This window comes from Aedes albopictus, chromosome 1, assembly GCF_035046485.1.
Source record: "Aedes albopictus strain Foshan chromosome 1, AalbF5, whole genome shotgun sequence".
Taxonomy (NCBI): domain Eukaryota; kingdom Metazoa; phylum Arthropoda; class Insecta; order Diptera; family Culicidae; genus Aedes; species Aedes albopictus.
This window is the reverse complement of record NC_085136.1, coordinates 75,897,361-75,911,387: the sequence shown is the minus strand read 5'-3', so window position 1 is coordinate 75,911,387 and position 14,027 is coordinate 75,897,361. Positions and strand designations below refer to the sequence as shown.

The 14,027-nt window shown below is 39.3% G+C and overlaps 1 protein-coding gene across 1 annotated transcript in view; it reads right to left on the bottom strand.

Annotated features, from left to right (window-relative positions):
• Nucleotides 1–14,027, bottom strand: part of LOC109422055 (sushi, von Willebrand factor type A, EGF and pentraxin domain-containing protein 1) — a 238,195-nt gene that overhangs the window by 52,064 nt on the left and 172,104 nt on the right. The window contains exon 2 of the mRNA XM_019696689.3: nt 6,465–6,641. Within this exon, the coding sequence (XP_019552234.3) occupies nt 6,465–6,641 (177 nt within the window). The remainder of the gene's footprint in view (nt 1–6,464; nt 6,642–14,027) is intronic.

Here is a 14,027-nt window from a genome sequence, read left to right as displayed (position 1 = left end):
TTTCTCCAGAACTTCCTTCCGAGATCACTTCAGTAAACCTCCAAGAACTCAATTCAATTAACGATTCTCCAAGATTGTTTTCTGTGAATCACCCAGAGATATCTTCCGGAGTTTTTCCAAGAACTTTTTGCTGGATTGAATCGAGAAATTCATTTTGAACACTTTTAGGAACTTCTTCCCATATTCTTTCAGCAACTCCTTACGGAATTTCTTCGTTAACTTCTTAAGTACTTCTTTTGGGATTCCTGCAGGAGTTCCTTCCTCAGTAAGTTCATTCTGGAATTCTCTCAGATTGTCCTCATGGATATTTTCAACGAGTTTTTTTTTATTGAAAGACTTTCACCTGTAATTCTCTCACGAGATACTTAAAAGAATCCTAAAGAACTTGCTTGAAAAATTCCTCTAGCAACTTCTTAAGGTTCCAGCAGCTAAAGGAAATTCTTACAGCAGTTTCTTCTGAGCTACCTCCAGTAGTTCCTTTCTTGAAGAAATAAAAAATCCCGAGACATTCCGAAAAGAACCAGAAGAAACTCATAAGGGAATCCCTGAAAGCACTCCTGTATGTTTATTGGATAAATTTCAGGAGGAAACATGGAAGGAAGTTCTTGAGGAATCCCAAAAAGAAATCCTGGGGGAATCTCAGAAGGAATTCTTAGAGTAATCTTGTACAGAAATATCCAAAAGGAGCTCCTGGTCAAAATTAGGTACGTGAGCATCAGACGGTTGCCCACTAGTTAGACAGAAGGTGACTATCTACGCTATTTTTCTTTATGGTTTAAAAACGGTCATTGATAGAGCTACCCACGGTATGGCCTGCATGGTCATGGTGGACTAGTTCCTACAAAACTCAGGAGTAAACCCTTCTCAAAAGCAAGACCCTTAGAAGGAACTTCTGGACGAGTCATAGAAAAAAATCCTGGAGAAATGCCAGAAGGTACACCTGGAGAGATTTTGAATGAAATTCCTGAAATAAACCCGGAAGGAATTCCTGCGGAATGTAAGAATGACTAACTGAGCAAATTTCGAAAGGAACTTCTGGAGCAATCAAGGAAGAAATCCCTGTGGAAATTCCTGGAGGGGTGTATAAGGAAACTCCTGGTAGAGTATCAGTTGCGGAAACTAAGAAGGAATTTCTAGAAGAATCCTTAGAAAAAGGAATTTAGAATGAACTCCTGTAATTTACAAAAGGAGGAATTCCAGAAGAAACTCCTTGGCAAATCTTAGATGGAGTTCTCGGAGAATTCCTAGAATGAACTGTTGGAGAAATCTGAAGAAATCCTGCAAGGTCCCTCGATGGAACAATGTTTCACGGTGATTTTTTATTCAGTTGAAACCAATTAACATGCTTACTTACACAGCAGATTTGTTAGTAAATAGGTATGCTAGGTAGGTAGGTATCTTCGAAGAATTTACTTGGTAAGTATGGTATTCACCTGTCCTAAATGAGGAACACCAATTTCCTGTTCTTCGGCAGCAGTCAGAACTATGGGCAGCTTACTAGGCCCTGAGCTTCATCTTGATAGGAATCGTGATAATCTTCACTGATTGCAGCTATTGTTGATGAAGCAAAAGAAGAGTATTGATGGCAATGATCTGACCGCGGCCGCTGACATTTTTTGTTTTTGAAACCGGTTCCACCATGGGTTCCACCCACGGTTCCGGTGATGCTTAATAGGAAATCTCTTGAACCTAGAAGGACGGGAGTCATATATTGTTAAGAATCTCTTGTAGCAGCTCTGGTTTGCCACCATGTATGTTTATTCATTGTGATTGAGAGTCCGTAGCTACTTACTGCTTCCAACTATACAATGAATTGCTGAAGTAATTGCTATCTGACAGGAATGATTTGCCACAGACAAACTGGCGTAACACCTTGAACGATTTTCATGGAAATCCATCGCCCAGTTCACACTACCATCACCTGGTGGAAAAATTGCACGAATCACTGTGTTGTGCAATATCGTCAACAGAAGGCGCTAGTGTGAAACGTCAAACGCATAGAAAAACGATGCGCGCGACTCTGGTTGTGAAAGCCACAACTATGAAAACTTAAAATGATCGTTAAAAGCGTGGTCGATGGAAATTTCGCAAGTGTTACGTCTATTTGTCTGTAGATTTGCGTTTGTCATTTGCACTCAAGCGTTGTGAATGCGAATGTCGCGCCATCTATAAGTGATTGACAGTTAGGATTCCTTTTTAAAGGACGGTTGAAAGGGTACGCACATTTTGTATGTTAGCATAGCATAAATGTCTGTTATCTGTGGTAACATATTCAACAAAGCCGTTGCAACATTAGATAAACAATTGAACTTTCTATCCAAAAAGCGATTTGTGCAAAACCTTGGGTAGCCTATTCAATGATCAATGATTCCACGCGAGTTAGCTATCATACTGCGCGCAGTAGGTAGGTGTCGATTGAATACACTACTGTTCGACTCACAAAAGACTTCAATGAATGAGTGACGACGACGAACCCGACAATTACGTTTGTCATCTTCACACCAAACTCCAGCGCGTCGTCGTCGCCATCTCCCTCAAATACCTTCTCTCCATTATCGTTTTTCAAATAGCAAATGAATAGCACAGCTCGGCTTGGGAAGCAAAAAGTGAAACCTCTTCTTTCCCTAGCTTTCCCTTGCCAGATTGCTACTAGACACTAGTAAGACAGTCGCGACGCGGTCCTCTATAGTCAACGATGTTACTATAGGTACTCGATTGCAATTTTCTCGCTTTTCAAAAGCCCTGGACAGCAGAAATTGAAAATTGATCCGTTGCCGATAGGTAGATAGGTAAAGGTATCTATTAAGTGAAACACTTCATCAATTGCGGCTATTGGGAACCACGTCGACGAGGGTCTTCCATTATTCTCAATCAACACCCACCGCCGACACCACTAGTACATCAGGGACCTTAGGGTGATTCAGGGTAAAATACGTTTTTCCCCACTAAATCACATTACATATAGTTTTTTTAGTTTTAGAATAATCCAACATGTTTTGATGTGAATCAGTTATGAAACTGTTTTGCAGTTTTAATTACAAAAATATAGTGAAACCTAAAGTGAAGTTCACATTTTTGTCTTGAGCAACATTTTGCTTGCTTATAAGCCACATAAAATTGATATAAGTCACTAGAATAAACTTCAATAACATAGAACAAACTTCTAATGGATGGATTTTGTAAAAAAGTGCGAAATATTGTTTGCTTTGAGAGTAATGCTAATACATGTTATGGTAAATCTGAGATGAACTAGCCTAGGGCTAAAAATCTCGTTAATACAGATGAAAAAAACCCTAATTAATCCACCTAGCGGTGATGGTGCCTTCCTCGTGCCTTCGAAAACACATTTCAACAAAACTCAAGTGACATGTAGATGAATATCGCACTTTCATACGTTAAACAAAAATCCATTACATGGCACCAGAAATCATATCGTTTATGTAGCTTTGATGTTTGCGCCTATATGTCTCAAGAACATATATGAGCGAATCCAAAGATGGCCGTCACAATGGCTGCCTTGCAAATACCGATCTCGTCATCTAAACAACAAACAGAGCTGAAAAGTAATGAGTAGCCTTGCTCACTCGTGATAAACATTGAGTAGCATTTTCGGGCGTTTTGTGGATGACGAGATCGGTGCTCTCAAAAATGCGAGTCAAAAATGCACCTGGACGCTCTCCCATTTCACCATAACAAAAAGCCGCTATCCTGAACTTTGAGCCGCAATTTTGGATTTAAGTCCGCCATCTTTACTATTATGGTCTTTATTTTTAGACTCCACATTTCTTCCCCATACCAGATATACCCATATTGCATGGTTTTAGAGCCCAGAACTCCATTGAACAGCCACCATCTTGAATTTGGAGCCGTCATCTTGGTGTTTGGGCCACCATTTTGCATATCGCCATTTTTGACTCCAGACATCTTCCCTATACCAAATTTACCCATCACAGATAAACAGACGTAACACTCTTCAAAACGGCTGAGCACATGCATTAAACGATCAATTCAAATTTCATTTGATTTGCGCGATCGTTCCACCAGATGCGCTAGTGTTCGATCGCTTTGACGTTTGCCAGTGTACACGTTGCTGAATGATGCAAATGAAAATTACAGGCAATTTGTGTAGTAGTGTGCGTGTCAGCAAAACGTCAAATCGAAATCTATGAGCGTCCATAAATCACGTCACGCAAAAATTGCCAATTTTCAACCCCTCCTCCCCCCTATGTCACACTTTTTGTATGAGACCTCTGAAATTTTTGTATGGGTTGTCACACTTAACTAAACCCCCCCTCCCCCTAAAAGCGTGACGTAATTTATGGACGTTCCCTAATGGCCGACAGTGTCGCGCGTGGTTCTACCAATAGGTGGCAGTATGCTCATGAAAATGACACAGGGCAAAAATTGTTGATGGATTTCCTCTAAGAGTTACGTCTGTTTGTCTGTGTACCCATATTACATGCAGTTAGGGTCTAAAACTGCTTTAAACAGCCACCGTCTTGAATTTGGAGCCACCATTTTGGATTTTAGATCGCCCTCTTGGAAACTGTGGTCGCAATTTTTGGACTCCGGATATCTTGTTTATACCAAATATACCTATTTTTAATAGTTTTAGGGCCTGAAACTCCATTAAACAGCCTCCATCTTGATTTGAAGCCGCCATTTTGAATTTTAGACCGCTATCTTGGATATTCAGGTTGCAATTTTTGGACTCCGGACACCTTCCTCATACAAATTATAACCATATTGCATGGTTTTAGAGACAAAAGCTCCACTTTACAACCACCATCTTGAATTTGGAGCCGCCATCTTGGATATTCAGGTCACCATTTTTGGACTCCGGACATCTTGCCCATACAAAATATACTCTTAATGCATGGTTTTAGAGCCAAAAACTCCCCTAAACAATCGCCATCTTAAATTTGGAGCCGCCATCTTGGATTTTAGAACGCCATCTTGAATGTTCAGGTCGCCATTTTTGGACACCGGACATCTACCCCATACACAATATATCCTTATTGCATGGTTTAATGCCTAAAACTCCGTTATACAGCCGCCATATTGAATTTGGAGCCGCCATCTTGAATTTTAGACCACCATCTTGGATACTCAGATCGCCATTTATGGTCTCCAGACATCTTTCCCATACAAAATATACCCATGTTACATGGTTTTAGTGCCTAAAACTCCATTAAACAGCCGCCATCTTGAATTGGAGGTGCCATCTTGGATATTATGGTCGCCATTATTTGACTCCAAACATATTCCCCATACAAAATATACCCATATTGCATGGTTTAGGGCTTAAAACTCCATTATACAACCGCCATCTTGAATTTGGAGCCGCCATTTTGGATTTAGGATATCCGCGCAAAATTTGTCAACCATGCTGAAGGTTACAAAAATCACCGCAGTTTGATGTGTCGCATGGGACTTGGTCGGGGACTTGGTTCAGTTTTATATGCGGCCAGTTCTACCGGTGCTGGTCCGGATCACTCAAATGGCCATAACTCCGGAACGCCTTGACCGATCCGGACTATTTTTAATAGCAAACAATGTGGTAAAATTCCGGTTTGATTCGAGCTATAATTCGAAAAATCGGCCAATGGGAAGTGCCTTAAAAGTAAGTGACCTTTTTGTACACAGACATACATACACACATACACACATACAGACATCGTCTCAATTCGTGGAACTGAGTTGATTGGTATATGTGACTCGACCCTCCGAGCCTTCTATCGAAAATTCGTTTTTTGAGTTTTGGTGTACGAGAAAGGCAAAAAGTTATGGTAAAATGTAACCACTGTAACGATAGATTTGAAACATTTCATTGGTGACACATTTCACCCTAACGTTCTTCAATTGGTTTTCACTCTTGGCATCTTTCCACTCCAATCATGGCCACCTTCGTCGTGATCTCATCTGTGCTGTCCGTCAAACTGTTGTCGCGGAAGATGGTTCATCCATCGGATCAAATTACCCGAACGACGTGACAGCCAGCGAGGGAGATGATCATTGCCCGTACGGGAAAAGATAAATCTTCGCATAACCTCAGACAAACAGAGGTACCACTTTGAACAATTCTCTTATTAAAAACTATTGAAATCATAATCACAAAAACACATTTGCCCAATACTGATCACGATGTGTCTCGTAAAGCGCTCACTAAGTGGCAGTAGTGAGCAGACGTCAAATTAAGGCGAAAACGATGTGAGCGATAGATTTGCAAAATACAGAATATTGGAAGTAACCGTTAACTAGATGAACGATGGAAAGTGAGTAGAATTCTACATATGTTTGTCTGTGGCATTATCTTTCTCCCTTCGAAACTCCCTCTCGCGTAAAATCGATTACTGGGCACAATCAATCAAGTCGTTAGGGCGTGACAAATTCGTCTTCCCCCCTCGGGTAAAAAAAGTGTGAGAAACCAAAAGAATTGAAGAAAAAAATCAATCAAAACTTACCGCAAAACGGCAACTCCCGGTCCCAGCCCTTGACCGGGTCGCACCGGATCGTTTCCTGGCCGAACAGTTCGTAGCCGGAGTCGCACTCGTACTTGGCCGACCGGAAACCGGGACCTCCGCCATCGGCCGGCTGTGTCTGAACCCGGGCGTTCGCCGGTATCGCTGGAGGTCCGCATACTGGAAGGAAGAAGAAAGGAGATTGTTTTCACGTTAGAATTCGTTTTTAAATTGAGAAATATGTCATGGTGGTTAGAAATTTGACAATTTAGAGTTTATAGAGGAGTCAGAGATATTCACTTATGGTTTCATGTTTTCTATTTTTATTGCTTTTTTGTTTATTTGCAAACAACTTTGAATAGGGTTTTTATCTAATTCCCGTCATAATACCACTACCTACCAATAATGATCGAGTTTATTCTTCTACCTCGGCTAATGCTTCAAGATCAATTTGATACGAAATTACTAATTCATAAAATAGCTTTCCTACCATGTAAAAAATGTTGTTCATCAACTAGTATTTGCTTAAAATAACAACATTCATTAATCTTCGAATTCTCTTTCCATCTACTCCATATCTATTTCGGTCGCAATATCAACTCAATTTCTGTCATACCTTTCACGTGACACCATGATACGTAGGATGGTCAAAAATCCTGAGTCAGTCAAATTCTTCGCAATCTAAATCAAGTCATATTTTCATAACACTATTGAGCCAAGTAAAAGTATATTGAGACTTTATTGAACTTTATAATAATCACCAAAATATTTTAGTTATTAATTTTGCCCACCAGATCGCGATACGCCATCACAGTGCAACGAAGAAGTCATTCTCAGTGGTTGTGAAATACGATACTTCATATGCCCAACCTCCACGCACACATTTGCATGCAGCCTCCCTTGAACGAATTCGTTAAGAAAACTAGTTTGTTTACATTTTATCGACGGGAAATGGTAATTTATTTGATTAATTGAATAGCTTTTGCTGCATTCTGCAGTAGTGAAATCTAATTTTTAAGTGCCACAGAACTTTTGTAGGGTGTGCCTTGAATGTCTCGAATGTGTTCGATAAGTGAATCTGGCGAAGTGAAAATTTAACGAAGTGAAAATTTAATGATACATAAATTACGTTATGCTAAAATTGGCAATTTCAGACCCCTTTCTTGCCCCTTGTAACACTATTTGCATGAAACCCATTTTTTTGTATGGATCGTTACGCTACACTACAGGTTGGGGTGTGTGAGAATTATTGTTTATTGATGAATTTACCATTCATCAAAATCAATAAACCACATGTCACGCATCAATCAGAAAACATTTCCTGTACGCGCAACAGTCGAACAAATTGACACACTCGTAGGAAGGCGTACTTCTATCATATTCAATTGAGACGAAAAGATCTGCAGCTTCCGCAAATTATAGGTGTCTATATCTTGTTTTTGGTTCGTCATGAGCTAGCAAAGAGGTACATACCGAAATTCAAATCAACCCTACACCCACACATTTTCTGTTCATCCAAAACATGGTTCTGCCGGATCAGATATAATATTAAATCTTAATAGAGTTCCTTTGTTGCTTGAAGTTCCCGGGATGAAGCCGAAGTAGGCACTGGATGGTATCCAACGGTTTGTGTACCTACACGCAAACCACTGCGAATGAGATTGGATCATGGATTGGACCGACTCAAACCGACAGAGAAGAGTGAAAAGGGTGAATGAATGTTTCGGTTTGCCAAGTGGCACGCCTGCTGCGTGTGGATTCGGTTATAGGAGGAAACTCTGCAAAATGCACTGATTTTGAAGATGTGGGTAACTCCATCAATTTATAATCCAAATAGATGTAAACATTTATAATAAAATTCTTGAAGCATTTAGCTGCCTTTATGACGAGGGATTCAAGTAACATATTTAAGACCTATTAGTCTTGTAGAGGCTTTTCCAATCGTCATAAAACCTTATAACTTTTATTTTGGTATTATGGTGGTTTAAAGAACCTCTCCTAGTCTTATTGACCGTTTTTGCGCCTTCAGAGCATTTTCAGCCCAGAAGACGATAAAAATATGCCAATTTTGACTTGATATTTTTCAATTTTAATGAGATTTCGGTCATGCACTGGAGTTCGCGGATCAATATCTTTTGCAATTTTACCTAACCTAACTTTTGAAAAAGACGTATAAACATTTAACTTTCTTCCTAATATTATTACTTGAAAACGGTTTGGATTAAAAAGTAGCATTCGAAGATATTTGAGGATGTTCGATGGACGTCTAGAAAAAAGACACTGAGAGTAATATTCAACGTGGATCTATGTTAGATGCCATAGCAGTGGAAGTATCCTCTGTTAATAGTAGTGAAGTCTGGGAATCCCTTCCAACCATCCCTCTGAAAATTACTTCTGATGTTTCTTCTGGAGATCTAGCTCCTAAAAATCTTACCGCAGTTCCAGTGCAAACTTCTTCTGCATGGAACCGCCAAACTACCAAACATTGAGTTTTTTCAAAGTTATCCCACATAGAAAAAAAATCTGAACATTAATCGTCATGTGAATCACAACCTAACGGAAACAACGATCATGTAATCAAAAACTTAATGTAATTTTCTATCAATTTCATCGCACTTGGATGGTGAAATGGTCGCCTTTCAATATTCCATTGTGTTTAAAACGATATTATTGAGGCAAGGTTACTTTGTGTCTGTAATCTCTGGAATTTGTGGGACGACATAACATTTCAACGAAAAAAACAGCGAACATTACATGACTGTAATGTAAAGATGCGCACGCCCAACTGTTTTGTCTGATAAGCGGATTAAAACAAACATGGCTACCGTGTTCGCAGAGGTTGCTGCAGGGAAAGTTTCAGCAGAAGTTTATTTGCGGAAGAAGTTTCCTATTTCATAATAAAGTGAGTTTTTCTAGAAGTAGATCGTATACATTTGTTAATAGTAAGTATTCTTTTCATTCACGTACAGCCGCACGCTACCCGGAGAAACAAATCGGATCAGGATGCTGCCTACAATGGAATTTCGGTCAGGGGACCCGCATGCGGCGAGGTAGGCCTACTGCTCATCTTTTGCTAGTGTGTTAGTGTGACTGGCAACGCGACCAGAAGCCTGGTCGAAACACCAGTGTGCCAGGCCGCCATTTTTTAGAATCCAACATCAGTATGTAAACATTTGTGTATCCACAATGGATTCCATTGTGGATACACGATAGATGTTGGCTCCTGTCAGATGCATTAGGTGGGATTAGGGTTGCCACATACGTGGGTCGAAACCTGCTTGGAAATCGGTTTGTTTTGTCGATGGGGATGGCCCGCGAAATCGCATTGTGTTGTTTGGGAAGGCCCGCTCGATGCGTGTTAGGTAGGCGTAGTTTGTTCGAGTTTGACGTGCCTGCACCCTCCCTGATTTCGGTAGTGCTTTTTTCCATTACGGATACTGCTGCTGCTGATCTTGGACATTTTTCACTCCCGAAAATGTGTCACTTACTTATCATACATGCTTACTATTTCATAGACAATAATAAACGTTAAATGCTAAGATTATCCAGTGTGCATTTGTTTGTGGATGATTAGTGATGATAGTGCTCGATTAATTTTCTACGACAGCGCCATTTAATAAACCTACATCATTCGATATGAACTTTACATGACATCATAAATTTAGAATGTCATGTAAAGCTACACCATTTATCACGCTCCAATTATGTGCATTATATATCATGTAATAGTACATTATTTTTTCAAGCTGTGCATACTTCAACCTAATAAGCCAACATTTGAGTAAATTGATTAAACTCACGCCTGAGTAAAGCTACATTTACCCAAAATTGGCTTATTGTGAACCAAGGACCCCCGCCCCGTAATCTCTGTTTATTTTTGACAACATCGGTGGAAGACAAAGGAAAACAACCTAATTTTGGATAAAATTGACTAAAAAAATGAGGTAGTTTCGATTTTCCGTGTGATGGTTCTATTGATGGCATTTTTAGATTCCAACAGGAATTTATTCTGTAGTATGTATTTCCGGGAGTTCATTCGGAAACTTTTTCGAAATTTCGAAATTCGGAAGCTCCTACCGAAGGTCATACGAAATATCCCCTTCAGAACACCTCTCTCGGAAAATCTTTCAAATGAAATTACTTCGGCAATGCATCGTTTGCTCATCGGACAACTCTTCAATTGTTCATATGGGAATCCCTTGCGGTGGTCCTCAGAAAACTCCCTCGGAAACTATTCCACTTTTCCTACGAGATTCTATTTTCGAGTGATTCCGGGAATTCCTTCCAAGGTAATCCTACGGAACTTCCTCCTAGAATTACTTCAAAAAACTCTTTTCGGGGTTGCTTTTGAAAATCCGTAGAGCTATTCTACTAAATCTCCTTCCGAAGTTTTTCGGAAATTTCTTCCAGAATTTCTTCCAGTGTTCAGTTCAGTTCATTTCAGTTTACAGTTTGAAGTTCATCGAAGTTTCTCTTGCGGGGTTTCTCTGTGATTTTTTTTGAAAGTTCCTTTAAGAATTCCTCCGGAGTTCCTTCGAGAGTTCCTTTCAGAGTTCTTCCGGGTATTTCTTCCGGTGTTCTTGTGGATGTCTTTCTGGTGTTCATGGGATTTTTTTCTTCGGGAGAACTGTTTCAAGGGCAATACTATGTCCGGATGCTCCGGAAGGTCTCCCCTAAGTTTCTCTGGGAATTCTATTCAGTAGTTTGTTCGGACATTCATCTCGGAGTTTCTCCGAGAGACCCTTCTTGTGTTCTGGAGTTCTTCAGGAAACTATTTCCACATTTTGAGCCTTTGAGTTTTTCCTGGTATAATTCTTGGAGTTATCATAGGATTGTATTTTTGGCAAAACCTCAGGTGGATCTTCTGAAAATGTTCCAGTTGGAACTCCTGGACAAATTACAGGTAGAACAACTGGAGGAGTCCTAAACTACTGAAGAAATCATTGGTGGAACTCCTGAAATTCAAGTTTGGATACTTTTCACTATACAAAATTGAACTAATCCACTTCTGCTGAACAACTATGAACGCGTGCCAATCTGGTAGCCCATTATTTCATAAAATCCACCAGAGAATCCTTCAGGAGCTCCAACGACAACTCTCCAAAAAATCTTCGAGGAGTTTCTCTTCGGAGATTTCTGCCATAGTTCCTCTATTAGCTCTTGCAAAAGCTTCTGCGTAAATTCATCTAGGATTTTGTTTGGGAGTTCCTCAGAGAAATCTTTCAGAAGAACCTGGAAGAGTCTTTACAAGAATTTCCTCGAGAATTCCTTCAGAAGTTCCCCCGGAGATTTCTCCAGTAACTTCCCTGCATATTCGTCTAGTAGTTTCACTTAAAGTTTATCGAGGAGTTACACCTGAAATTATTTCAAGAGTTCTTCAAAGATTTGGTGACGAACTAGCATAAGGATGAAATCCACCAAAATAAAAAGATTAAAACAAAGTTCCTACAGGACGTTCTCTAAAGGAGTTCTTCCAAAAATTCCTCCCAGAGGGCCTTCAAGTTGCATCAAGAATTCCACAGAAAATTTCTCCTGAAGATAATCCGTAAATTGCTTGAGTTTCTCCACGTACTCACCCACAAAATCTACAAGACGCTGAGAGCTCCGTCTGAAATTAATCCAGCAATTCTTTCAGGAATCTTCGGGAATCTCCCCATTTTTTTTATCGCAAATTCCCTCAGGCACTGTCACTGAGAAACTAACCAGGAAATCCACAAAACACTCTTCCTAAAAGTCCTACAAGAATTCTTTATGGAGTTCCAATGTCATTTGTTTCAGAAGTTTATTCGGGAAGTTGCTTTAAGAGTTTATTCGGGTGTTATTAAATTCCTCCAAATAAAGACTGAAGTGAATTTCTGTGGAGGAATTTCCGAAGACACTCATTGATGATTTGTCGGAGAAACTTCTGAAGGAATTTCCGGAGAAACTGCTGGAAGAATTTTCGGTTAGCCACAGAAATACTCGCCGTTGAAACTTCTAGAAAATGTCCAGAGGAGCTACGATGGTCGCGAAAAAAAAAGAAAATCTTTGAGTATATCCTATCGGAACTCCTGGATGAATTTCCGGGGAAACTCTTAAAAAGAATCTAGTGAAACTTTTGAAGTTCCTGTCAGAGATCTGGGAAGAACTCTCGTTGAGAACTGTGGAGTGTGAGCAAAGATTGGTGGCATTCCCCTTGGGTGTCCTTCCTCTAGCAAGCGTCGATGATAGCAAGCATCATGACGAGATGGGCATAGGGCACCGCACTGTTTGGATTTTGTATGGGATTTTGAAGTTTCGTGGCCTTGTTGTTTACAAGATTTCTGTTAGAGTGAAAGAGAAGGAGATAATTTCATGCAGTTCCCTATTGTGGTGCTACCTCAGTGAGGAGTGGAGCTTTGGCGGAGCAAGTCGCCTGCATCGCGAGGTCCCGTATCATGCCAAGTATTTCTACTGTAGTTTGCTAGGATGGCTGGGAACGGATTGTTCCGGCGAGTTACACTATATTCACAAGAACTTTAAAGATTGCCTAATTCGCTAAACAATTGCAAGGAAAGATTCCCGAAGGAACTTACAAACTCTCAGATGAATTTCCAGAGTAAGAAGTTTTGGAATAATTTATAGAGGATATATTTGTTGATTGTTGCTATTTTCGGTAATCGCTACACATACACACTAAAGCCACGATTTGTTTATGCTTCGGCCTGCTCTTCTTTAACCATAACTAAATTTGTGTAAACCAATGCAATCGCCATGAGTGTTGGGGAGCGTTTATGATTAATCATAAATTTAATCATGATTAATGATTAATGATTAAGATTAATCAAAAATCATTAATCACTAGCTGTCCCGGCAAACTTTGTCTTGCCAAATTATGTTGGTTTGATAATTGTTAATGTCATTCCAGCACCGCACTCTAGATTGGTTTCGTTTCGATCATGTTGATTTTCTTCCCAGCTCATGAAAAATCAGCATTTTGTCTATTTTCTTACATTTCAGTTCATTTTCTTAACTTTTTTTTACATATAAACACAGCCACTATGAATACGAATCAAACCATGCAAGAGTCATCCTGATCGGTTCAGTCGTTCGTGAGTTTTGTTGCCTCAAAGGGACTTCAAACTCATTTTTATATATATAGATAATCACTAAAAAATTTTATTTAATCATTAATCATTAATCTTAATCACACTGATTTCGCAATTTAATCATTAATCAGTAATCATAATCATAAGGAAAAATAATTAATCAATCATTAATCATTCATTACCAAAAATGATTCATCATATAAAATATATGATCCAACTTAAATTGGTTCAAATGCTGTTCTAAGTGTGATTCTTTTTTCAAAAATCTCCCAGACAAAGAAACTTTTACTTTTGAAACTTCAAAAATATTGTAAACATCACAAAACCTTTTAATCATTTCCAGTTTTTATGATTGATTAATCATGATTAATCATGATTTTTAATCAATGAGCCGTTTTTAATCAATAATCATAATCAATAATCACAGATAAAACCAATTTTCATCATTAATCATAATCTTTAATCATCCTTAAAATCAAATTAATCATTAATCATAATC